This window comes from Herpailurus yagouaroundi, unplaced genomic scaffold (genome assembly GCF_014898765.1).
Source record: "Herpailurus yagouaroundi ecotype Mexico unplaced genomic scaffold, PumYag 181, whole genome shotgun sequence".
Taxonomy (NCBI): domain Eukaryota; kingdom Metazoa; phylum Chordata; class Mammalia; order Carnivora; family Felidae; genus Herpailurus; species Herpailurus yagouaroundi.
In genome coordinates this window covers 15,252,314-15,279,733 of record NW_024412412.1, presented here as the reverse complement: position 1 = coordinate 15,279,733, position 27,420 = coordinate 15,252,314, and the positions used below count along the sequence as shown (strand labels likewise).

The 27,420-nt window shown below is 41.3% G+C and overlaps 2 protein-coding genes across 7 annotated transcripts in view; one reads left to right on the top strand and one right to left on the bottom strand.

The window, feature by feature from the left end:
• CENPU (centromere protein U) overlaps positions 1 to 6,014 on the top strand; it is a 41,587-nt gene extending 35,573 nt beyond the window's left edge. For 2 of the 3 annotated variants that reach the window (XM_040489917.1, XM_040489918.1), the window contains 5 exons: positions 1,041 to 1,119; positions 1,337 to 1,384; positions 2,496 to 2,557; positions 4,430 to 4,586; positions 5,798 to 6,014. In XM_040489917.1, the coding sequence (XP_040345851.1) occupies positions 1,041 to 1,119; positions 1,337 to 1,384; positions 2,496 to 2,557; positions 4,430 to 4,586; positions 5,798 to 5,911 (460 nt within the window). In that variant the 3' untranslated portion in view covers positions 5,912 to 6,014. Of the gene's footprint in view, positions 1 to 1,040; positions 1,120 to 1,336; positions 1,385 to 2,495; positions 2,558 to 3,585; positions 4,403 to 4,429; positions 4,587 to 5,797 lie in introns of those variants that run through there. The other variant, XM_040489919.1, reaches the window with a different exon arrangement.
• A 5,553-nt stretch (positions 6,015 to 11,567) lies between these two features.
• PRIMPOL (primase and DNA directed polymerase) overlaps positions 11,568 to 27,420 on the bottom strand; it is a 55,419-nt gene continuing 39,566 nt past the window's right edge. For 2 of the 4 annotated variants that reach the window (XM_040489904.1, XM_040489903.1), the window contains exons 7-13: positions 24,840 to 25,002; positions 22,856 to 22,944; positions 20,052 to 20,141; positions 19,866 to 19,974; positions 14,799 to 14,881; positions 14,672 to 14,718; positions 11,568 to 11,925 (exon numbers count right to left, since the gene is read on the bottom strand). In XM_040489904.1, coding sequence (XP_040345838.1) covers positions 11,677 to 11,925; positions 14,672 to 14,718; positions 14,799 to 14,881; positions 19,866 to 19,974; positions 20,052 to 20,141; positions 22,856 to 22,944; positions 24,840 to 25,002 — 830 coding nt within the window. In that variant the 3' untranslated portion in view covers positions 11,568 to 11,676. The remainder of the gene's footprint in view (positions 11,926 to 14,671; positions 14,719 to 14,798; positions 14,882 to 19,865; positions 19,975 to 20,051; positions 20,142 to 22,855; positions 22,945 to 24,839; positions 25,003 to 27,420) is intronic. The other 2 variants (XM_040489905.1, XM_040489906.1) reach the window with 2 other exon arrangements.

The window sequence follows — 27,420 nt, the reverse complement described above, 5'->3', positions numbered from 1 at the left end:
AGTTGATAGGAAACAGCTTTTCTCACCTGTTTCAGTATGACTGTTCTTGACTTAGAACTTGCCTGCGACTCAGTTGGTTTCTGAAATTGTCACAGGGCTTTTTTGGCCATATATAGTTATTAAGTTGGTTTCCCTGTGGGGGAGTCTGATGTGGGGGGCTTCCTATTCCACTATCTTGCCGATGTTACTAGACATACCTTTTAACAGTCTTGATGAGAACTACAGAGATCTATATTCAGACCTACGGGCCTTCTCTTGTGTAGCGCTTAGCTCAGTCCCCTTCTTCTGAGGGACTTTGCCTCCTCATGGATTTCCCCCAAGAAAGAAACCATTTGGTAACGACCTGTCACTCATACCAGGTATTTATTACTTCCGGCTGGAAGCACACACTCACACTCTAGGATCCTGCGTGGAGGCAGCATCGGGGCTTAGCTGCTGTCCCGCTGCCGCGTAGCACTGTGGCTCTGCCGTTCGGCCATGAGCGCGCCGAACTGGGAGACTCGGAGGCTTTTGTCCTGAAGACGGACCGGAACCACTTTGTGTGGGTGAGCTTTCTAAGTGTTTGAAGAACCAGACTTGTGGCTACCAGTCCGGCTGGCTTCTCGCCGCCTGTTGGCTAGTCCGGACGTGTGACACGATTATTCCTCTGGTTGTCAGCGGGCAGGGAGGGGTCGGCTTGCTGGTCATCCGATGACCACACTAGTGGCAGGACAGTAAAGGGTGAACACGGGCCGTGAGCCTTTCCTGCGTCTCACGCCTTCACCTGTGGGCGTGGCCCGTATCAGGAAGTTCAGGTAACCATGTACCTGAAGGTTTAGGGGAACATGTTCTTTCTCTTTTGTTGAGACTCTGTCCGGTAGTTTTTTTCTTTTTTTAGCCTGAGAAAAGGCAGCACGCTAGCCAGGCCGTCTTCTTCGGAATAGTATATGCCAAATCGTGGTTTGTTGATGTGCTAAGCAAATGAAACACACCTTTCAAAATCCTTTGTATGATACCTAGTGTGATCCTTTCTTCTTTGTTTTTTTTTTTTCCTGCTGTAGACAAAAAGTAGAATCTAAAATCTGTAAGGAAGCCATCAAAAAATTTCATGCTCATATGGAAGAAGAACTCCTCAAAATGGTAAGCTCACAGACCATAAGTTTGTCGGTCTGAATTGTTTTTGCCAGTCGCGGGCAGCATACGGTTAGTTATCTAAGAAAAGATTGCAGTGTGGTAAAGAACTCACTCGAACTATTCGTGTTTCACATGTGGTCTTTCAATGTGATATATGGTAAGTTAATAAACATTTTAATTTTGGAAAACACACACAAATATGTATTTTTTTTCTTTTGTGCAGCTCAAAGACATCCAGACGTCGAAAACCCTGAAAAGGAAGAACACGAAGGTATATCCCTCGTGTGATTAGAAGCACACGGTCATATAGAACTCTAGCATGTGCAGGGTTAAGAAAAGCCGTGACTCCTTCGATTTTATGATCTTCAGTTTGTAGATGTTTTTTTTAGTCAGGCTTGTATCTGGTTGATCTTGTGGTTGGGTCCTAATGCATGCGAAGGGATGGGGATCCTAACTTGCCTAAAATGGCCATCAAGCCCAAGATGACACTTACAAGGTATTAAGTTGTTACTAGTTATTAAGTATTAAGTAATATATATGTATTGATTTTGTGGCTGTCAAAGAAGTAAAACCTTATGGGATAAAGAACTGTCCCATGGCCCACGTAAAGGGACAGCCTGGGAAGAATACAGCATTAAGGGTTAGGCGACCTCAGTTCTCATCCTGGTTCTGCTGTATTGATGTTGTACCACTCTCTTGCAAACTCTAGCACTAGGTATGTGAGGAGAAGCAAGCCCATGAACACCAGTGTGCGGTGGGACCAGATGACCTCTGAGCTCTAAGCCTGCAGGAATCCAGGACTGAAGAGCAGCCCCCCTCTACATTTCTAATAGAAATAGACTTGAAATGCATATTCATTTCAGTGATTACAAGCCTTTGTTGGGTTTTTTTTCCCTCAGTTTTATTTTCATACTGATCAATTCCGCATGGCTTCCAAGCCCCTGGGAATGGTCCAGCCGTGGATCTGGTAGTCACTAAAGGTGATGGCTGAGATAATAAAATTTGTTCTGTGGAAGTATTCTTTCTTAGATACAGGTTGTATCAGGACACTCCTGCTTCAGTATTTTCCTAGTGTACCCAGATAAAATCCAGACTCCTTATTGAGTAACTCACAGGGTAGTAAAGATCTGGCCCCCACTTCCTCCTCAGAGTTGTCCTGGGGTAGATACCCTACTTCCCAGAGTTCCCTATTGTTTTTATCCATAGCACATGACAGGTCGTAGTTACCTGCTGTTCATATGTCTGTCTTCCCCTTAGACCGAAGCTCCGTGAGGGGGAAGATGCAGTCTCTTTCCCACTGTTTTTCTAGAATCTGGTACAGTGTACATAGCGGTGCTCAAACATTGAGGGAGTTATTTTAACAAATTATTGTATTACTTTAGATTATTTCAGATATTGAGAAGAAAAGGCAGCGTTTGCTCGAACTCCAGGATGAACTGCTTCGGTAAGATAATGTCAGACTCCTCTGAGAACTTAGCTGCAAGGATTGAATCACAGTACGTCACGTGGGGCTGTGAAAATCTGCCTTATTACCTTGAAATTCCAGGTTTTCTTTGTGCCCGGAAGCTCAGTGAAGGTAGGTTATGTGGCTGAGTAGAAGCTTTTAGCAAAGAAGAGTTCAGCCTTCATCTGTCTCTATCAGCTGTCTCAACTCCAGCCTGAGAGGTGGCCCAGTTACAGATGAAGCGCATGGACTTTTGCACGAGACTGCCTGGGTTCGAATCCAGGGTCTGCCACTTACTGGCTGTGCAACCGCCCGGTGCCTCAGCGCCTCCTTGGTAAACGAGCACAATACCTGCCCCCCCCCCCCCAGGGTGTTGAGAGAATTCAGTGAATAAATATACACAATGTGCCTCGCAGTGGTATCCAGTAAGTGCTGTGTAGGTGTTAACGGCTTGTGTTCGTGTTCTTGTTGGCGTAGCCCTCCTGTGAACCCGTCCCCACGTGTGGGGCCGGGAACACAGTCGGGGCTGTCCCCATGTGTGGTTACGAAGCCTGGGGTTTGCTGCCGCTGACAGTCAACCAGCTCGTAGTTGTGGGTGGTCTTCTGTGCGACGGGACCGTCGTGTGAGCTGAGGGCTGGGGGAGAGCAGTGGCCAGAGAAGCAGATCTCCTCTCTGCTCTTTGTAGGCGTTTTAAAATAGGGCAAGAAAGTGGTATTACTGGAAAAGATGGCCTACAATTATAGTACTAAGTTTTAAAGGAGAGAATGCCAGAAGCCTAGGAGAGGGTGGGATTGGGTGTCCAGCTCACTGTTCTCCAGTCCAGTCTGTGGGCAGGTGCTGGCCCTTGGCGGAGCGTCTGCTCAGGCCCAAAGAAAATAGCACTTAAACAAGCTTCCTGTGTGTGCCGCTCACTGTCTGAAATGCTTTATGTATTAGCTCCTTATCGTGGTCCTGGGAGGTGGGTTATTATGGCAGGATAGTGAGAATCAGACCTCTTACAGACCAGCGCCTCTGGTTCCTTTTCTAGATACAATTCTAGAAGTCGAAAAGTATGTCTTGAGAAGGCATAGAAACCTGCAGTGTATCATTATTCTAACTTCACATGTGGAAAACCCCAAGGCCGAGGGAGGTAACCTACCCCCAGTCCCACCCCCAGGAAGTCGGGGCCAGGATCTCCTGGGTACAGACTGCCTCCGCACCCCGCCCTCCTGCCCCAGCCAGCTTGCCCACAGTGCTGCATTTGTTCAGCAGACACCACTGTGAAAAAGTAACTCTAATATCCTTTTAGAAAAATCCTTTTATCTTTGAGAGAATAAAAAATCGGCAGCCTCCTCCCCCGCCTTTATTTGTCCATAAAATCCAAGTTATCCGTTTTTTCTTTCCAGGGTAAGAAAGAAGACACTGAAAGATATAGTGGTTTACCTATACATTTTCCATCCAGGCACTTGGATAATTTTTCCACTGGTTTTATTGGATCTTAGAAAATGGACAAGGCTGTGATGAGGGGAAGGGGCGAAGGAAAGGCCTTTTTCCCTGCCGTTGCTGTTGACCTGCGCAGCCTCTCTCCTCCCACCTGAGGCTATGACTTGTTAACCAAACTGTGTCTTAATTCAGTGGTTCCCAACAATATGGACAGGTTTTAGGATCTAGAAGACCTCTTCGTCTGTGGATGTCATTTCTAATTCTTCATTGTGTATTGTATTTCAAATTGAAATCTAGACTCTGTCCCACATTCGTAATTTCAGAAGTGAAGATACCTTTAAAGATCTAGCCCCCCCTCACAGCATGGTCTTACCTCGCTCCGTCTACCTGCGTCCTCAGTCTCCATTATGTGCCATTCATATGTGGGGAAATATTTTTTCTTGTTGTAGGTTAGAGCCACAGATGAAACAACTACAAATAAAATACGTCGAGCTTGAGGAGAGAAAATCTTCCCTTAGGAATGCAGCGTGTTTCTTATCTAACTTAAAACAGCTTCATCGAGATTATTCAGATACTCGAGAGAAAGAACCACATGTAAAAGAAACGGTAACATTGATTTTTATTTTTCACTGTGATTGAGAAGAGGGGGCATTTGCCTGTTGAGGATTAGCAGCTCTGAGGAGAAAGGTGGATGCAACATTACAGTCGGCCTGCAGAGCAGCATTAGACTTCACTTCTAAATTGAGTTTTCTTACACCAATCTAAAAGCCTTAAGCTTGTCTGTGTATTAGATACGGACAAGGAATGCTTTTCAATTACTGTTCTCTGTGCCCACACACACTTGGCCCAAAGCTTGCTTGGAGTTGGGGATTTGGTTACTAACTTGGAGACATCCTGAGCACTAAATTTGAGCATAACTGGTGAAAACAGATGTGGCAGCTGTACTTTGCCCCACGGGCCTTCTGTACTCTTGCAGCATCTCTTCCTTCAGGGAAAGTAGGTATTTGGGTTTATGTCCTACTTCTTTTCCTAAACCAGAAATCTAACACCAGATGTTAGTTCTTCCCTCTCTCGCCTCCCTGAGAGCAGGCGCCCCATGGTAGCTTGAACACAGCAGGCTCTCAAATATCTGTGAAATTGAATTCCCCAGTAATAGGGTACGTGATAGGCTAGAAACAACTGTATTATTAGGTGAGTGGTAGCAATCGTCTGATGGCTTTTCTGCTCAAAGCTGCTCTTTTCATTACTAAGAAAAACCCCTTGAAAACGTGATTTTAAACAAACTGTTGTAAGTATGACAGACTGGAAGAGGACTTTAGTCACTCATCCGTAGATACAAGTTACAACATGGAGCCTGGCTTTGTCATTTCAAAATCACGAGTTTATGCTGGGTTGTCTAATTTTGTCTTCAGTTTTTCTACGTGATTAATTTTTCCCTCATGAACTTTTATGGGCCTGGTATTTTCATTCCATTAATTCTTCCAGGAAAAGTCCATCTGCCTTACAGTTTTCTGGATTTAAAACCAGCATGAGATCAAGCAGACTTGCCCAAACCCAGTCTCAATATGTACCAGGAAGTGATTTTGTTGTACATGATTTAGATGCCACAGTTCTTGGAACTTTTTCCGGGATGAGATCAGCCTAAAACTTTCTAGAGAGGGGTCCCTTGTAACCTTACTAATTATGCCCTAAGGAAAAGGATTAAACCAATGATCGTTTGAAAAATGAAAGTAGTGGAAAGCTCTATTCAGCATGGAGCTGTATAACAGGGTTATAAAAGTTTGTTATACTTAATCCAAATAATTTGCCTTTGACAGTATGATTCATCCAGCCTTCCAGCTCTGTTAGTTCAGGCAAGAACCCTTTTAGGAGCTGAGACCCATCTGCAAAACATCAACCATCAATTAGAGAAGCTCCTTGACCGGAAATGAAGCCAGCCGACTAAAACATGCCGAATAGAAGGATCAGTCCCCTGCTGCAGCCTGTGGTCTTCCGATCCATACTTTTGTAAATAAAAACTCCCTGAAAAGTTAACTTGTCTCCTTGTTTGGGCTGGTTTGTCACCAAAATTTAGTACTTTGTTCATGGTCCTTTAATTTGATCGCATTAAGTGGCAACAGTGTGATTAGTTATCTTCTCTGGCTAAGTCTTGAGTAACAAGACTTAAAACGTTGACACCTGATCAGAGGTGGACAGAAAGCTCTGCCCTGAGTAGCACAGGGAGGTGTTCTAAGACGGGCACCGAAGACCCTAACTCCCCTCCTCCGCTGGCCACGCGGAGTCTGCACCTACATAGAGAGCAGCTCCTCCTGCACCACCGAGGGCTGATGGAACAGCTTCTGCACGATGCTAGAGGGACACCTTCCTCACCCCCAAGTGCTGGCCAGCAGCAGGGAGGAATAGCACTGAGGCCTGCATGCACGCTCACCAGTCCTGGGGCACAGCAAAAAAAAAAAAAAAAAAAAAAAACCCAAAACATCGATTTAAAGGACAAATGGACTGTAAGCAAAGGAAACGCATTTATTAAGCTTAGCACATCCACCAAGCTGCTGAAGAACTGCTAAAACTCTCTGGGGCCGAAGGGCTGATGGGCACCATTGTTTACTTTCCCTTCCACCGTGATGGCCAGACAGGAGCCGGGCCCAGGCATTCCACTCTTCCGAGGACTGGCCCAGTGAGCCCAGGGCCTCCAGCCCACAGCGGCTCCAGTGCAGGCCTGCACCTGCCCCAGCCGCCCCACCGGGACCCCCTCAGCCTGGGGCCACTCCAGCCCCAGCCATCTCGCTGGAGAACACGGACACCCTGGCCTGTGCCTACTGCCGCAGTCCTGCCAGGGCACAGGGCACCCTGGGGCCACCTGGCCAGCCTCAGCTATCCCGCCAAGAACTCTAAGTGACTATCGTTTGGAAATAGACTGCTGTAGGGGCACCTGGATGGCTCAGTCGGTTAAACATCCAGACTTCAGCTCAGGGTATGATCTCGTGGTTCGTGAGTTCAAGCCCTGCCACAAGATCATGACCTGCATCGCATATGAGCTGTCAGCACGGAGCCTGCTTCAGATCCCGTGTCTGCCTCCCTCTCTGCCCCTCCCCTGCTCGCACTCTCTCTCACAAAAATAAACATTAAAAAAATTTTCAAATAGACTGCTATATATATGTAGATCAATACATACAAACCTCAGATCAATACATACAAACCTCATGATAACCACAAACCAAAAATCTCTAAGACAGCGAAAAGAACCTAAACACTAAAGAAAGCCATCAAACCACAAGGGAAGAGATGAAGAGAAAGTACAGAGAAGCACAAAAACAACCAGAAAACAATTAACAAAATGGCAGTAAGTACATACAGTGTAGCTAAATGGATCAAGGAAGTGACCCATGTATGTGCTGCCTAGACTTCAGACCTAAACACAAAGTGAAGGGATGGAAAAAGATATTCCATGCAAAGGGAATGAAAAGCGATACTTCTATTAACTAAAATGGACTTTAAACAAACTAACAAAAGATAAGGGCATTACATTATGACTCAGGGTCAATACAAGAAGAGGATATATAACATTTATAAACATCTATTTACCCAACTCAGAAGCACCTAAACACATAAAGCAAATGTTAACAAAGGGAGAAAATGACAATATAATAATAGTATGGGACTTTAATACCCCCACTTAAACTAATGGATTGAACAGAAAGAAAACCAATAAGGAAACATTGGCCTTACCACATTAAACCAGATGGACTTAATATATACAGAACATTTCATTGCAAAACTATAGAATACACATTCTTTTCAAGTGCTCATGGAGTTTTCCCCAAGAAATAAATCAGGGAAACAAATCCTATTAACCCTATTCTCTGATTACAACAGTATAAAACTAGAAACAAGTTACAAGAAGAAAACTTGAAAAAATACAAACACAGAGCATAAACAGCATGCTACTGAATAAAGAAATCAAAGGAAATTAAAAAATACCATGGGACAATAAAAATGGAAACAACTTTCCAAAAATCTGGGACACAACAAAAGCAGTTCTAAGAGGGAATTTCATACGGATACAGGCCTACCTCAAGAAACAAAACTCCCAAGTCATCGAATTTTATACTTAAAGGAACTAGAAAAAGACCAAGCAAAGCCCAAAGTTAGCAGAAGGAAGGAAATAATAAAGAGCAGAAGGAAAAATAAATGAAATAGAGACTAAACCAACAACAACAAAAACAATTTAAAAAGATCAGTGAAAGTGAAGCTGGTTCTTTTAAAAGATAAAAATTAATAAATCTCTAGCCAGACTCATTAAGAAAAAGAGAGGGCTCATGAATAAAGTCAGAAATGGAAGAGGAGAGGGTACAACTGACATCACGGAAATTCAAAGGCTCATGAGATTACTATGAATAATTATACAGCAATAAATTGGACAACCTACAAGTGGATAAATTCCTAGAACACCCAATCTTCTAAGACTGAATCACTAAGAAATAGAAAATCTGAATATATCAATTACAAGTAATGAAACAATCAGTAATTTAACACCTCCCCCCCCCCCCAAAAGGCCCAAGACCAAGTGGCTTCACAGGTGAATTCTACCAAACATTTAAAGAAGTAGTACCTGTTCTTCTCAAATTATCCCAAAAACTTGAAGGAATGCTTCCAAATTCATTTTACGAGGCCAGCACAAACTGAGGACCAAAACGAAAGACACCATTAAAAAAAAAAAAGTTATAGGCCAATTTACCTCATGAACATAGATACAAAAGTCTTCAACAAAATATCAAGCCAAATGTAATAATGTATTAAAAGGACCTTTACTAATGATCAAGTGGGTTTTATTCTAGTGATGCAAGGATGGTTCAACATCTGCAAATCAACATGATACACCACATTAACAAAAGACAAAAATCACATGATTATTTCAATGGATGCAGAAAAAGCATCTGACAAAATTTGACATCCTCAACATACTTCAAGGAACATATCTCAACATAATAAAGGCTATATATAACAAACCCACAGCAAACATATTCAAGAGTGAAATGCGAAAAGCTTTTCCTCTGAGATCAGGAACAACACAAGGATGCCCACTCTCACCTTTTACTCAACATAGTATTAGAATCCTAGCCACAGCAGTTAGGCATGAAAAAGAAATACAAGGCATCCAAGCTGGAAAGGAAGAAGTAAAACGGTCACTATTTGCAGATGACCTAACACTACATAAAGAAAACCCTCAAGACTCCACCAAAAAAACTATTTGAATAAATGAATTCAGTAGAGTTGCGGGATACAAAATTAAGTTTCTGTGCACTAATATTAAGCTATCAGAAATTAAGAAAACAATCCCATTTACAGTTGCATCAAATAGAATAAAATACCTGGAAATAAATTTAAGGTGAAAGACCTATAAGACTCTATGAAACACTGATGAAAGAAATTGAAGAGGACACAAATAAATGTAAGGATACCCTTGATCGTGGACTGGAAGAAGTAATATTGTTAAAATGGCCATACTACCCAAAGCCATCTACATATTCAATACAATCCCTATCAACATGCCAATGGCATTTTCACAGAACTAAAATAAAGAATCCTAAAATTGGTATGGAACCGTAAAAAACCTTCAATAGTCAAAGCAGTCTTTAGAAGGAAGAACAAAGCTGAAGGGGTCGTGTTCCCTGATTTCAAACTGTACTATAAAAGCTGCAGTAATCAAAACAGTATGGTAATTGCACAGAAACAGAAACATACATCAATGAAATAGCTCAGAAAAAGACCCATTCACAGCTGCTGTGGCCTCTTCTTTAGTTCAGAAGGGGAAAATAAGGGAGAGTGAGATGGGAAGAAAATATAGGCTATTCAATTAATGTGGTCCATCAATCTATGACAAACGAGGCAACAATATACTAATGGAGAAAGACGGTCTCTTCAATAAATGGTGCTGGGAAAACTGGACAGCTACATGCAAGAGAATGAAGCTAGACCACTATCTTACACCATGTAGAAAAATTCAAAATGGATTAAAGACCTGAACATAAGACGTGAAACCATAAAACTCCCAGAAGAAAACACTGGCAGTTGGCCCTGTGACATCAGCCTTATGAATATTTTTGAACTAGTCTCTTTAGGCAAGGGCAACAAAAGCTTTGAAATAAACAAGTAGGATTGTATCAAACTCAAAAGCTTCTACACAGCCAACAACAAAATGAAAAGGCAACCTACTGAAATGGAGAAAATATCTGCAAGTCATATATCTTACAATAAGGGATTGATATCCAAAACATATTAAAAAAACTTAATATAAAAAATTTTTTTGAATGGGCAAGGAATTTGAATAAACATTTTTCCAAAGCAGATATGCACATAGACAACAGACACATGAAAAGATGGTGCAATAGCACACTAGTCCTTAGAGAAATGCAAATCAAAACCACAATGGGTATTACTTCAGACCCATCAGATTGCTATTATGAAAAAGGATAAACAAGTGTTGGTGAGGATGTAGAGAAAAGGAAACCCTCATGCACTGTTAGTGGGAATGTAAGTTGGAGCAGCCACTGTGGAAAACAGTATGGAGGTTCCTCAAAAAATTAAAAATAGAAATAGCATGTGATACAATCATCCCACTTCTGGGTATTTACCTGAAGAAAATGAAAACACTAATTCAAAAGAATGTATGTACCTACGTTTATTGAAGCATTATTTATAACAGCTAAGACATGGAAGCAACCTAAGTGTCCACTGATAGATGAATGAAGAAAATGAGGTACACACACATGTACACACACACACACGCATGCACACTGAAATATCACTCAGCCATAAAAAAGAATAAAAACTTGCCATTTGTAACAACATGGATGGAACCAGAGTATATTATGCTAAGTGAAATAAGTCAGACAAAATTCCATATGATTTCGCTTTCACGTGGAATCTAAAAATAAAGCAGAACAGACGCATAGATACAAAAAATTGTTGGTTACCAGAAGGAGGGGTGAAGACGACTAAGAGCTACAAATGTCCAGTTACAAAATAAGTCATGAGGGGGGTGCTTGGTTGGGTCAGTTGGTTGAGTATCTGACTCTTGAAATTTCATCTCAGGTCATGACCTCCCGGTTCATGGGATCCAGTCCCACACTGGGCCCTGTGCTGACAGCATGGAGCCTGCTTGGGATATTCTCATTCTCTCTCTCTCTCTCTCTCTCTCTCTCTCTCTTCCCCTCCAGACTGACTCACTCTCTCAAAATAAATAAACTTAAAAAGTCGTGAGGATGTGATATGCAGTACAGAGAATATAATCAATAATATTGTACTAACTTTGTGTGATAACAGATGGTAACTAGACTTCTCATGGGGATCATTTTGTAATGTATAAAGATATCAAATCACTACAATATACACCCGGATATACTGTATGTCAATGATACCTCAATTTAAAACAAAATTTGTAATGAGTTTTAACCTATAAATAAACATGCAAAATTAAGCTGATATGAACCTATACCAACACTGGTCAGTTACGATTTCAAAGTTAATTTTCAATAAAACTGGCTTACTTCAGTAAAAAACAAGAATTGAGAAGCAGAGTGATAAAACTTAGTTGATATAGACGGTTTTAATAAAAAGTTACTATAACAATATATTTATGTTACTAAACCGCCTTCAGGCAAAATTACAGCCTACTTATATACCAGTCCAGAGTTAATTACTCTTGCAATACTTGCAAAATTAGTTCATCAGGAATTTCATCCACTCCACTATAATAACTGAGAAGGCCATTCTCTGCAGCTTCTGCTAATTCAGCATCTTCGGTAGCTTCCAAAAAATAAGTATCATCAATGCCATTATCCCAGTCAGCATCAGAAGCTACACCTTTTGACAACGTACTAGATGGTGGTTTATGAGGATTCTCGGTTTCACTGTTCATTGTTTCAGTTGCTGTGAACTCTTCTTCCTTTAGTTCAAAGGGGGAAAATAAGGGAGAGGGAGATAGGAAGAAAGTACAGGCGATTCAATGAGAATATGTGATGATTTCACTAAACAGTCGATTTATGTTAAAGTACTAAGTACAAAACCAGTTCTTGAACAGATACTAAAATAAATATGCTGGATGATATGGTCTTCAATACAGTCACCATGGGAATGAGTTCATTAATTCAAATGTTGCTGCCACTGTAACTCAGACACTTAACACTCTAAATTTGGAAATGCCCACAATTCCTCTGGTACATTCTTTTCAGTATTCACAGATGGGACTGGAACAATCGTAGATGGAATTTTTTAAAAAGCAGACAGTGCAGCTCAAGCCAAATTAGAAAATACACCTGCTATCTTAAAAGATTTAAAAGATTTGTTATCCTATTTATAAAGAATTTTAAGAATTAACATGAATTTAAAGAACCGCTATAAATAACTGAGACAAATGTCAAGATAGGGCTATACAGATTTGTGTATTAGATAACAGTATTGTTATGTACATTTTCTGAGTTTAAAAATTTTACCATATTTAAGAGTATCCTTATTCTCTAGTAGTATACTTAAGTGAAGAGATACAGGGTTTTGATGGCTGCAACTTCCCTTCAAGAGATCTGTTGTAGACTGTTACCCCAAATTCATAAGTTGAAACCCAAACCCCCAATATCATGGTATTAGGAGGGAGGCCTTTGGGAAGTGATTAAGCACGAGGGTACAGCCCTTATGACTGGGATTAGAAACCATACAAAAGGGACCCCAGAGAGCTCTTTCATTCCTCTGACATGCGAGGACTTGTCGCAGACTCTCAGTCTGGAGTTCTCTCTTCTCCATCAAGAGAGCAGATGAAGAATTGAATATGAGAGAGGCTAATGTCCAGGAGGAGACAAGAGCCCCGAGTAAGGGACCTAGCTCCGTATTTATTAGGATTAGAAGGCTCGCATATGTGATAGACATGCAGAAACAAACAATAATACAGTAACCATTAACTCCTGTGTGAGAGAAAAGGGGTTTTTGAAGATGTGTGGGGTTAGGGTCAAGACAAATCAAAATCTCGACACCAAGCAGACAGCTGTTTACTAAAGGCACCAGGCACCACATCTGTTTATCTTAACTTTTCTAGGGGCTAAGACAGAGCATGCTACCTCAGGGTTAACAAGGTGTTTTTCTCAATAATTAGCCCTGGGTGCTTTCACCCTGTGGCAGCTTTCCACCTCTACCTGTTCTCCTATGCTTTGGTCCTGTGGAAGCGGCTTTCCGCCCTAAGCCTTGTTAACTCTTGGTGCAAGCTCGGAGAATTTTTAAACTTATCCCCCACAAGGATTCAGCGAGAAGGTGGCTCCCTATAACCCAGGAAGCCAACCAGACACCAAATCTGCCAGGGCCTTGACCTTAGACTTCTAGGCCTCCAGAACTGTGAGAAATAAACTTCTGTTGCTGATAAGCCATCCAGTCAGGGGCACCTGGGTGGCTCAGTTGGTTAAGTGTCCAACTCTTGTTTTCAGCTCAGGTCACGATCTCACGGTTTTGTGAGTTCGAGCCCCACGTCGGGCTCTGCTGAGAGCGCAGAGCCTGCTAGGGATTCTCTTTCTCTCTGCCCCTCCCCCACTTGCACTCTCTCTCAAAAATAAATAAAAACTAAACAACAACAAAAAAAAGCCACCCAGCCTGTGGTATTCTTTATAGTAGCCTAAAATGACTAAGACAAAATTCATCAAAAATGTGTGTGCATACAGTAGAGGGAGAAACACTAATGTAACCAATATTAACAAAGGGCAACTCTAGGTGAAGAGAGAGTTTGTTGTCCTTGTACAACATTTCTATAGGACAGTTACCAACACTCGGTAACAGAAATACAAATCGTAAATCTGAAAGAAGTTCAACTTCCTTAAGACTAAGAAATGTAAACAAAAACAACTGAAATATCACTTTTGGCCAAATAGGTTGGTAAAGGTCAAAGGTAAAAATAAACAATGTTGGCAAAGGTGTAAACAGGTGCTCTCTTAAATTGTGAAGCCTAATTTTGTATCATTTTTATTGGTACCAACTGGTAATACATACTACTGAAAACATTTGTGAGAGCTGAAGTAGGAAAAAAAGCCTCTAACATAGTACGCATACTATGACTTTAAAAATATACACGGGAGCACCATAAATAGAAATTTCTGGAAGATCTATGCCAAAGCACTTACATCTGTTATCTCTGAGTGGTCAAATTATATGTGAGGAGGAGTTTTTCCCCTTTGGCTTTTCATATATTTTCTAATTTTTTCTCAGAGTGAATGTGAATTATTTGGGCAAATAAAGGTTTTTAACAGGAAAATGTTAATTTGGCAATCTAGCAATATCTACCAAAATTAAAAATGTATACACTCTTTGACATAATTTACTTCCAGAAATTCTCCCTACAGAAAGAGTTGTTTAAAGAAACACAAAGATGAGTATTTTGGTACGCTTTGTAAAACGAAACATGAGAAACTTGTTAACTGTCTGGGAGTGGTTGACTAGGTATCTACACAATTTCTTCCGCGGCAGTGACAGTGAGGTGCATCCTACCAGGTACGTGCTCACAAGGCACAATCACTACGGCACGCTCCTAAGTGAAAACTAAGTACTGCAGAGTGTGTTTAAAGGCTATGTGGACACGTCTGAACACTACTAATAGCTCATGGATACTGTTGTACCAAGAACTGATTACTAATGAGAAAGAAACTAAAACCTGCACTTACCTCCTTGAGCAGAAACAGGAGACCAACTTCAGCAGGTAATGGAAAACCTGAACAAGAAAAAGAGCAAAACTGTTTTATATAGACCTCCTATTTTCACTTGGTATAAATGTAAAAATTAACAACTCACAGTCCGATTTGAAGTTTTCTGCTTTACATACAGGGTCATGACATTTTTGATACCAAACTTCATTTTTCAGATCAACCAAAATCCTTTATATTGAAAAAACCAGAAAGGAAAAAGAGTTACAACTTGATTCCCAGACTGGATGGAAAACAAAATTCATCTACATGCTGCTTACCAGAGATGTGCCTAACTAAGACTTAAAGATGCAGACAAGGTAGAAAGTAGAAGCATTGAAATAAATATACACCACCCAAAAGAAAACTGTGGTTGTCAAAGATAGCATGCAAAATGGACTTTAGGGGGAAAATATATGTATATCTATATACATATAGATACATATACAATATATGTATCGATATGTATATACATATGTATATGTACATATGTATATAACATGTATATATGTATATACATATCTATACGTATATCTATAGACAAAAGTTCTTCCAGGAAGACCTAATTCTCAACCTGCACCCACCAAATAAAAAAAACTTCAAAAATGCATAAGCAAAACTGATGGAACTCCAAGGATAAATAAATCTCCCATGAATCAAGATTTTAAAAAACATTCTTTTAGTATTTGATACAAATAGGCACAAAAAATTCAGAAAGGATATAGAAAATTTGAATGACATAAATTAAAAAGCAATTACCAAGTTTGATGTAACAGGCATACATGAATATTGTTTCAGATAGTTGGAAGTTCTTTACACTCACATATACAACAATTACAGGGGCATCTGGGTGGCTCAGTTGGTTAAGCGTCCAAACTTGGTTTTGGCCCAGGTCATGATCTCACAGTTTGTGAGTTCTAGCTCCACGTCGGGCTCTGCGCGGTCCAGTGTGGAGCCTGCTTGGGATTCTGTCCCTCCCTCTCTCTCTGCCCCTCCCACATGCTCTCTAAATAAATAAACTTCAACACAAAACAATGATAAAAACTGACTGTGCCAGGTATCATGTTAATTTCACTGAATTTAAAAAAAAGTATTCATACAACACATCTCTGACCACAAAGCAAACTGTTTAGAAATAAATATTAGAAAAATAGCTAATAGAAACACGTAACTTGGAAATGAAAAACTTTTTTTTTTTAATCTGAATTGTTCTATTTTGTTCTTTTCACTCTAAGAATGTAGTCTTATTCAGAGACTGACAGCTGGTCAATTTATTCGTAAGATATTTATCCATACTTATCTAGAGTTTTCAGAGGCTACTGGACCAGTCAGCTATTCTAAACTTTTATGTTAAATATGGACATTTTCCCAATACTACTCTTAAGTTATATCTCATTTACCTTCTTCCTTAAGAACTGCACAGGCTTGTTTTAAATAGTTGAAATGTCTGTAATACACTATAGAGTTTGCTTAGAGGCACTCTGTTAATGCTCTGGTGTGGCCAGAGGAAAAGCAAGCATTATTAAATATGAATGCAGTCCTTACCAACACAAATTGAACCTTTTTTTTCTCAATAAAAAAAGCTAGCCCAGAAAAGTGTCTCATCCCATAAAGATTTATCATTTCCAAATCACAGTGAAGGGAAGTAAATTGATTTCCCAATTTTGTTTTCTATTCTGTGTCTCAGAGATGCCTCACTAAAAACTGGTATCTGACAGAGTAACATTTGCAGAATGTAATATTGTAGTGACACCGCTCACATTGATTGTTAGACATATTAAACTCTGCGTATTAAATGGTTACACCCTGTTTATAGAGAACATTGGTCCAATAACAAAAATAGAGAACAGCAGCTGGAAATTTATCTCATTCAGTGTTCAGAGATAAAAGAGTTAACTATTCATTCCATTATGTTCTATAGGTAAGTCCTTTTTTCATACGGAAATCTGCTGGCAATTAAATTATGATATTTTTCCCAGCTACTGTATGAAGAAAACGCCGAAGGCCATCATGTACTGCGACGTAAGGACTCTTCCGTTCACCAATTCTGGCGCACTTCCAAAATATACCCAACAATCCAGTCTTATTTCTGTCTAGGAGGCCGGGTGCCAAGGATAGGATATAAGCACAGGTACATATAAGCACCAAGATTGCAGTCAACAGACTCTGGAAACCGAAAACGGTATACATAGTGAGGCCACTGAAGCCCCAGCCACATCTGAAAAACATTTCTAAATAACCAATTATTCAAGGAAAAATCATGATGGAAATTAGAAAATGGAACTGAATGCAATTGAAAATATGTATTAAAATATGTGAAATAGAGCTAAAACGATCTTTAGAAAAAGCTTATTTACATAAAAGAATAGCTGAAGACCAATAAGTACTAACTTGGGAAATGAACAATAGAATAAACTCTAATAAAATAAAAGGCAGGAAGTAAGCAAAAATTTAAATGTTTGTTTATTTTGAGAGCAAGTTCCACACTGTTTATTTTGGAGCAGGCTCCACGCTCTCAGCACAGAGCCAGACCCAGGGGTCAAACTCACGAACCATGAGATCATGACCCGAGCTGAAATCAAGAATCGGATGCTTAACCGGTTGACTGAGGCACCGAGGTGCCCCAAGAAGCCAAAATGTAAAAGAATCAACAAGGCCAAAATGTGAAGACTAATACAATTCTTGCCAGATTGATCAAAAAATAAATAAGGTAAAGACATAAGTGTTACTCAAAATTTAGTGCAGCTATAACTACAAAAGTAGAATATACTAAAAATTTAAGAATATTATGAACAATTTCTGACAGTAACATTAAGCATTTTGGTAAAATAGACAAAGTACTAGATAAAAAGACACCCAACTAAGCAAACTCAAAAAGTTATGAAGAACCTGAACAATCCTAATAAACGCATTAATGCTGCAGTTCCCAAACTTCACATCAAACTGTCCCAGGGTCATGAAGAATATTTACATGTTCCCAAGGGTAACTGTGATACTTGACATCCGTCATGCGCCCTGCAAACTACTTGCTTACGGTTCACAGGCTCAGAACTGTAACAGCCTTCATTCCTTTCGGTCCTGTCCTGTCTTTGTAGAGCTGAGGTTTTTGGTGGTGACTGGGATAAAAAGGACCACTAACCTCAATGCAGAATAAGACAGAACCGTGAGGGTGACAGTGTCCAATCTAATTCCAAGGTTTACGAGGTTATGTGATGCTCAGAACGACACATATCCCATTAATAAGAGTCCGTATTTGAGAATTAGTCAAAAGGGGGGGCGCCTGGGTGGCTGCGTTGGTTCAGCGTTCGACTCTTCATTTTGGCTCATGTCATGATCTCATAGTTCATGGGATTAAGCCATGCGTCGGGCTCTGTGAGGACAGCACGGAGCCTGCTAGGGATTCTCTCTCTCCTTCTCTCTCAAAGTAAATAAACAATTTTTAAAAAGGGGGAGGGCACATGGGTGGCTCAGTCAGTTAAGCGTCCAACTCTTAATTTCAGCTCAGATCTTGATCTTGCGGTTCTTGAGTTCCAGCCCCACGTCGGGCTCCGTGCTGTCAGTGTGGAGCCTGCTTGGGATTCCCTCTCTCCCTGTCTGCCCCTCCCCAACTCGCATGCTCTCTCTCAAGAAGATAAACTTTTGGGGCGCCTGGGTGGCGCAGTCGGTTAAGCGGCCGACTTCAGCCAGGTCACGATCTCGCGGTCCGTGAGTTCGAGCCCCGCATCAGGCTCTGGGCGGATGGCTCAGAGCCTGGAGCCTGTTTCCGATTCTGTGTCTCCCTCTCTCTCTGCCCCTCCCCCGTTCATGCTCTGTCTCTCTCTGTCCCAAAAAAATAAATAAATAAATAAACGTTAAAAAAAAATTTCAAAAAGATAAACTTTAAAATAAAAAATAAAATTAAAATTAAAAAATTCTTTAAAAAAAAAAAGATGATCATCTTATGATAATGATTTACTGGTAAACTTATATATCCATAGAGTAAAAAATTAGAAAGATATACCAAAATTATAACCACAGTTATCACTGGTTCTGGGCCTATGGGTAATCTTTTCTTTGAGCTATTCTACGTGATAGCTTTTGTGTATTGAGCATATAATTTTTGAAATGTTATTTTTTTTTAACTGGGTTAACCTACATATGTAAGTATAGCACTGAGTCATGCTACCCAATGTATTCACTAGCTTCCTAGCAGAACTTCACAGTCTTTTCTCATGTCTGGCACACGTGCTATTTACACTTGATACACAGAAGTCTCAGCTTTGTGTTAAATATAAAACACAGCAAAACTTCCCATATCATAACCAGTAACTGCTGGGTTTCTATCTCATCCCTATTCTAACCATACCTTTGTATTATGTAAAATTCTTTTTTTTTTTAAGTTTATATATTTTGAGCGAGAGAGACGGAGACACAGAGAGACAGAGAGCATGCACAAGTGGGGGAGGAACAAAGAGAGACAGAGAATCCCAAGCAGGGTCCTCATTGTCAGTGTAGGGCCCAATGCAGGGCTCAAACTAACGAACTGCAAGATCATGACCTGAGCTGAAAGCCTGAGTCAGATGCTGAACCAACAGACACCCAGGTGCCCCTGTATTATCTAAAATTCTATTTCTGGTTTCACTTCATCCTTCACTCCCTCTCCTTTTACCAGGGGGATTTTACAGAAAACTCCTAAAACAGGGCCTGGTGCATACAGCAAGCATTCAATAAATATTTGTTCCTCTCAATATCATTCTTTGTCTTGAACATGTTAACCTTAATTCCAACTCTTAGCACCGAAGAGTTTCCTTTTCACCCAAGTTTGCTTGATTTCAATTTACTCCATATAACATGTCAAGGACCAATGGAAACAGACAAGGGAGAGATACTTCCTTCCTCCGGTCTACTGCCTCTAATTTCTTTCTAGCCCCACTCAATTCTACCTTACTCTTCTCAAGATTATACTATCTAATGGATTATTTTACCAAATAAAGTACAGATGAAAATGACATGTGCTAAGGTGATAATTAAGTTGGTCAAATTAAATATTTTCAAACATAAACCAAATACAGTATCTGATGTAACTACATTCATTATAAGAACAAAATCATGTTTATATTCTCAACTGTAAAAATTATAAAAATTTAAAATGTAATGTTGGTTAAATACATGGAACTCAATAAACAACATTACCTACATGATATTATTGCTCTTGTGCGCTCTTCTGATGTTTTCACACCAGCGATATTTACAAATATCATAAACCAGTAACTCTTCTGGGAAAAAGTAGCTCCAACGCCGAATTCCTAAAATGCAAATAATGTTTCTGAAGCTATTAAAACTCCATCATATTACAGTGAATAAGGAATAAGATTATCTTTACCTCCTTGAATGCCATTTTTATTCACCAAAGAAAGAACAAATTGATCAATTTCAGGGTAGGGCGAACAATGAAAACCCTCAATGTTTTCTGCTGCAACAGAGAGAAAAATTCATTATAATTAAAGTGGCTAAAAGCTGAAGAGTTAAATTTTAAGTTGTTCTTTAGTACAATTACACGTTTTGGAAACTCTCCAGGTCCCTCCCCCCGCCCTCCCATTTCTCCATTTGTCTTTTAGTCAGTCATGGGTTCTGGCTTATCCTACAAGTAAGTAATATTCAAACCTCTCAATTAAGCCCAATGTTAACTAATTTTCACAAGAAGCACCTATAATCATTCTGATTGCTTTCTTCATTCTTACAAAGAGAAAAGCAACCCCTTACACCCCGGAGCTGGCCTACTCCTATCGGCCTTGGTGTTGTGACAAACAGGCTGGGCACACACGGCTCAGCCCTGTATTTTCCTGCTGATGAGTAACCATTTCACAGAATTTCAACATCACATAAGGTCACTCTGTGGCCAAGATGATTCAAGACAAAAATAAGAGCGCTCTGCAATCACAAACAAAACATGAACTATTTCCAAACCACAAAAATGACTAAACGCCGCCCATCTTATTCATAACGGGGGCTGCTTTGCCAATTTCTAGCTTTAGTCCCACTGTAGTCTGCCTTCCTTCTAGATAAACTTTATGAAGATAGTCAAGCGCAGAATTGTCTCCGACAGTACCCAGCTGAAAACAAATCCACGCTGCCTTGGACATTCCTCAAAACACCCAACTCAAGCCTGAATCCTAGAAGTCGTTTCTAACACCCTTTTACTGAGCTGCCCCCACAGATCCCGGTGGTACGTGTTTTCCACACATAACACACGCCACTGGTTCACTGCAGGTGTGCTCTCGCAGGACCTTCAGCCGTAGGGCTCTGACAATTTGGTTCTATCTTGTATCTAAGAATCTACTGGGATAATTTACAATCATTTACTTAAAATCTCACTTCATTTTTAAACACAGAATTATCTACTTTTCTTAAAATAAAGCCTATATTGGGGCGCCGGGGTGGGTCAGTCGGTTGAGTGTCTGACTCTTGATGTTGGCTCAGGTCATGATCCCAGGGTCATGGAATCAAGCCCTGAGTCAGGCTCTGCTCTGAGAGTGAAGGCTGATTACAGACTTTCTCCCTCTGCCCCTCTCCCCCACTGTGTTCTCTGTCTCTAAATAAATAAATAGGGGCACCTGGGTGGCTCAGTCGGTTAAGCGACAGACTCTCAGGTGTTCACTCTCTCTCTCCCTCCCATTCTCAAAATAAATACACTTTTTTAAAAAAAGTGTGCAAATAAACAAACAATGCCTATATTTCACTTACAAAAATAATATACATAATTGGAGAAACTTTGGAAAATACACTAAAGCAGAAATGAGAGAAATAAACTCCAAATCAGTACCTAGAAATAACTGTTAAACAAGAAGAAAATAAGCATAAGAAAATGTTATCCATGTTTTTAATGAAGCTGTAATCATACCTTCCAATTTCAGAGTCTACTTTTTTTCTTATAAATGGACATTTCCCATGTTATATTGGTTTTTATAAATTTTATAAATTGGTTATAGAGTATGTTATAGGATATAACCAATGCCATTTTGTTTTACATTTAGATTTGTTTCCAGTTTTTCACTGCTATAAATAATGATAATCCAAAATGCATTTACAAAATTGTTTACGGGAGAATATATGAAATCCTAGAAAAAAACCTCTATGTTTTTCAATATAAAAATGAAGGACATGCGTGAAAACCATGCAGCCATTCCAAGAACAGGGAAATGCAAGGGAAATCTCCACGGGGTTCCATGGAAACTGATGGTGGCTACCCATCTTTGGTTGTGGACAGAAGGGAAGAGGACTTTTAGGTTTTTCTTTTTTTTCCTTTTATTTTTGAGACAGTGTGAGCAGAGGAGGGGCAGTGAGAGGGAGACACAGAACCTGAAGCAGGCTCCAGGCTCTGAGCTGTCAGCACAGAGCCTGACATGGGACTCAAGGTCACAGACTGTGAGATCATGACCTGAGCTGAGGTCATATGCTTAACCGACTGAGCCACCAAGTCCCCCCTAGGTTTTTCTTTTAATAATGGTTTATTTCTACCAACAATCTACTCTATTTTCCCATTTCCTGCCCCCCAAACCATCATAAGATGAAAATTAGTGAATACACTTTAAAAATTATCTTTTCTTGGGGAGCCTGGGTGGCTCAGTCAGTTAAACATCCAACTTCTGCCCAGGTCATGATCTCTCAGTTCATGAATTCAAGCCCCACGTCAGGCTCTGTGCTGACAGCTTAGAAACTGGAGCCTGCCTCAGATTCTGTGTCTCCCTCTCTCTATTCCTCCCCTGCTCACGCTTTCTCAAAAAATAAACATTAAAATTTAAAAAAATAAAAATTAAAAAAAAATAAAAAATATAAATATCTTTTCTTTACACTTTTTCCCTTTTGGATAGAAACTAAGTTGTTTTAAAGGATCAGTAGATACTGAGGCACCTGTGTGGCTCAGTTGGGTTGTCTGATTCTTGGTTTCATCTCAGGATATGATCTCATGGCTCATGAGTTCAAGCCCCTCGTTGGTGCAGAGCCCGCTGGGATTCTCTCTCTCCCCCTCTCTCTGCCCCTCCCCTAATAGCTCTCTCTCTAAATAAATAAAGTGCAAAAAAAATAATAAATGATCAGTAGATATGAATACTGAAGATTTAAAATCTTCAAGGCAAAACAGACTTTGTATCCTTAAATTTTCATAGGAAATTGTTCTCTTAAAATTACCTTTAGTGTTGGTGCTGCTAAAACATTCAATTCGTTTTTCTTTATTTTGAGATGTGTCACATGTCAGAATTCGTAAAGTGTCTGAGAATCTGAAGAAAATAGGTGAAAGAAACAGTTAACATTATGTAAGAATTAAAGAGACATGGCTACGGAAAGGAGACTGAATTTCAAAGAGTTCCACATTAAAATCCTTTGTTCAACAGCTAATTGTTCTAGGACAATCAAGCTACATTTGCCTACAAAAACACCAATCCTATCCATATAGAAAAGAGTAGTTTGGTGATCACTTAAAATACTTTCTTTGGGCTGCCTGGGTGGCTCAGTCAATTGAGCATCTGACTCTTGACTCTTGATTTTGGCTCAGTTCATGATCCAGGTCGTGGGATCAAGCCTTGCATCAGGCTCTGCGCTGAGCAACTGAGTGTGGAACCTGCTTGGGATTCTCGCTCTCTCCCTCTGCCCCTCTCCACCTCCCTCTCTCTCTCTCTCTCTCTCTCTCAAATAAATTTTTAAAAATTAAAATACTTTCTTCAACCACAGAGTGAACCAGAGGACTCTGGGACTGCTGAAGCTATAGAATGAAGTACAATTCTATTCTCCAAACATACAGACAGAGCCTTTGACATTTTTGTTACAATGATTTGAAAAGTGTGAATAAGTCTAAAAATAATTTGAAAAGTGTGAAAAAAAAAGAAGGAAGGAGGGATGAGAGCAAAGGAAAAAATGAATTAAAGTTAACTGAAAGACAGACTCATAGCCATAAAAAATTTAGCGTTTATTTCAGGAAGAGAAATACTTATTACTTGGCTACACAAAAGAAAATTAAGGAAACCCCATTGAGTAGAAGAACTCTCCACTTGTATGAAATTAATACCGAAACTACAAAAGAAATAGGATTTGGTAATCAGGAGATGACTTCAGGTTGTATTAGAGGCCACTCCTGTGCCAACCACAGGGATACAATTCTTACACTTACCACTGTACTTCCAGAATCTCAGGAACAGCTGCTAACAACTAACACTTACCCAGCAGACATCGCGTGCCAGGCCCAGCTATAATTTTGTGTGTACCTCTTCCCTCATTTAATCTTCACAACTCCCTAAGATAGGTGTTAATATTATTTCCATTTTATTTAAAAAAAATTTTTTAACGTTTATTTATTTTTGATACAGAGAGAGACAGAGCATGAACGGGGGAGGGGCAGAGAGAGAGGGAGACACAGAATCAGAAGCAGGCTCCAGGCTCTGAGCCATCAGTCCAGAGCCTGACGCGGGGCTCGAACTCCCACACCGTGAGATCGTGACCTGAGGTGAAGTCGGACGCCCAACTGACTGAGCCACCCAGGCGCCCCATATTATTTCCATTTTAAAGGTAAGGAAACTAAGACCCTGACATTACTTCTGACAAATGTAACTCAGTTGGTTAAGCACCCAACTTCAGCTCAGGTCAGGATCTCACAGCTTGTGAGTTCAAGCCCCGCGTGGGGCTCTGGGCGGTCAGCTCCAAGCCTGGAGCCTGCTTCGGATTCTGGGTCTCCCTCTCTCTCTGCCCCCCTCCAGTTTGTGTGCTGTCTCTCTATCAAGAACACAGAAACATTAAAACAAATTTTAAGTTTTCATTACAACTAACTGTTGCAAATTACTAACTTGGAAGATATTCATGATATAATGTCGAGTGGATAAAACAACAGATATAACCACATAAATAATGATCTCAACTATTTTTTGAATGAAGGACGTATATAAGTACGTATGAACATGCATATATGAAAAGTAGATATTAACAGTAACTCTATTTGCACATGGAACAGTTTTAATTTTCTTCTTTATAAAAATACGTTACCCTAGAATTTTGAGAACTTCCTTTTCCTTAAGTTGGAATGAATTTACCCAACTCACATTATAGTACTATCCAATGCTGTTCACTGCTTAATAAGCATTCACGAATATGCAACAGTTTGATGTTGGTACTATATACTACCTACCTGACATTGCTGACCAAAGAAGACAGGAAACATTGATTTTCTTCAGATACAGTCTCCGAATGTTTAGGAAAAAACTTGTTATCTTCAGCAATCTCCAAAGCCACGTGCTTCCCTATCTTCGATGATTTATACAGCCGAAAGTTTCTATTTCTTGTATAAACTCCTATGTCAAAAGTTAAGAATAATTACGAACGCACGTTTTCAGCCATTTGGTTTTATAGTCAGCAAACATTAGATTCCTTTTGTACGGCGCTCTTAGGGAAACCAGTGCTTCCGGTCCAACATGGCAACGTTGGAAGAGCCTGAATTCACCTCCTCGGGTGAACACCCCAAATCTGTAGCTATATATGGAACAATCTCCTCTGAAAAACAGCCTAAAAGCTGGCCAACTGACTCCTTCCGCGTGGAGGATGAGTCGGACAGCCCGTCAAGGCAGGTAGGAGAGGCTGAGACAACCTCACCGCAAGCCCCACCCCCACCATTGGGAGGGAATTCAAACCCGGAGCTTCTCCCTGAAAGGCGGAGGAGTCATACCTCACACACCTCACAGCCCAACGTTTAAGACCTGAGCCTAGGAGATGAGCCCCAGGAACATATGGCTTTGAAGACCAGCCGGGCTGGGGCCTAGGAGACCTGCGGGCCGTGGCGAACTGGGGAAGAAAGACTCCTTCAGGGCCTGCGTGCAGACTCACTCACCCCAGGGCCGAGTGCAGAAGCAGCTCTCCGAAAAGCACCCAGGGTTTATGTGAAAGAGGCTCATTTCCAAACTTTCAAGCGTTGGACTGAGAGATCTTCTTCAGAGATGGAGGTGGCCGGTGCCATCTTCTCTGCTTTGCTAAATCCGGCGGGCGCCATCTTTTCTCCTTTCTCCCCCCCCCTTTCCAGCGAGTGCCATCTTTGCAAGCCCCTCTGCCCCCCGCCAGCCGGGGGGCACAATCTTTGGCTCCCCGCCTGCCGTGCTCCAGACCACCAGAATCTGCTGGAGGAAAGCGTCTACTCGCATCTGGTGCCGCAGTTTTACATCCGCCAAACCGTTTGTCAGGTAACCCCCTTGATCACCTGGCCTTAAAGGCCAGGGCGGCTTGCGTTCCTGGGTCCACAGGACCCTAACAACTGGAGGCACAGTTCTCGGTAGACCACCACTCCCAGGCCATGGCACTGAGAGCAGACTGAGACCCATCCCCAGTTTCTGACAGGCCGATTTCATGTGCCCGAGGGGCAGGCTTCTGCTGTGGCACACTCCCAGGGGCCTACAGAAGGGCTCTCAGGGAATGGAGTCCAGGGGACCTAATTTTTGCACTCTCCCTCTGCCTCACTCCAGCTCACTGGTATCTTCCAGAAAGGAGCTTATGCCCTTTGCTTGGTGCCCTGATTTTCGCAGTTGCGGCCTGGGGACTCCTCTCTGTCACCTGGCTCTGCTGGCCGGTGGGACTTACCCTCACAGGTCCTACAGAACTGTCACCAATGGAGAAAGGGTTCTTAAACAGCGGGCGTCCCTAGGGCACAGTGAGGCAACAGACCCAGGAGCTCAGTCAGCTCAGTCCCTCTGTACAAGAGCCTGCCAGCTTCTCCTCACAGGACCCTAACTGAACACACATCCAGGGGCTAATTGGAAACCTTTCCTGAGACCTTGGAGGGTGGGCACCCTTCTCCTCCTGGCTTTTGCTGTGTCTCACAGCACCAGCATCTCTCAGAGGGGAGCTTCTGTATGTGTCTGGTGCCCCAGTTTTGACCTCTGGTACCCTGCTTTTCGTGGCTGCCTCCCAGGGCCTAACCCTCGATCACCCGGCCCTGGGGGTCATGGGACTGTAACGGTCAGGGAGACAGTTCTGAGATGGCAACCACCACCAGTGCACCGCACAGGCAGCGGATTGAAACACCCCCAGCCTTTCTGGGAAAGACGCCTAACTGCTTGTCCCGGAGCTTCAGCCTGAGGGGCAGTCTTCAAGTTTGGCATACATCTAGAAGCTACAGAGCTGCTCGCAAGGAACGTAGCCAGAGGCGCTATCTGTGTACTCTCCTTCTACCTCACAATCGCTCCCCAGGATCTCTCAGAAAGAAGGTTACATGCTCAACAAGTCCTGATTTTTACAACTGCCACCGTGGGCACCTCCATATGACCTGGCTGTGCTGCTCAGCGGGACTTACGCTTGTAGTCCAATACAACTGCACATGCTCTCTATTCCTTAAAAGCTGCTGCCATGGGGCATCTGGGTGGCTCAGTAGGTTAAGCATCTGACTCTTGGTTTCAGCTCAGGTCATGGTCTCACGGTTCATGAGTTCCAGCTCCATGTCAGGCTCCAAGCCACCAGTGTGGATTCTCTCTGTCTCCCTCTCTCTGCCCCTACCCTACTCAAGCATTCTCTCTCAAAATAAATAAATAACCATTAAAAAAAAAAAAAAAAAAAAAAAAAAAGCAAGCAAGCAAGCAAGCTGTTGCCTGAGGGTCTGGCTTCCAATCAGCCTGAATCTAGGTGTTAAATGAGATCCTCCCCTTTGGGACATTAACTGGTCCTGGAATACCCCAAAGTACTGGGAGCTATTAAAAATAAAATAGGCTGCTTGGAAAATTACAAAAGTT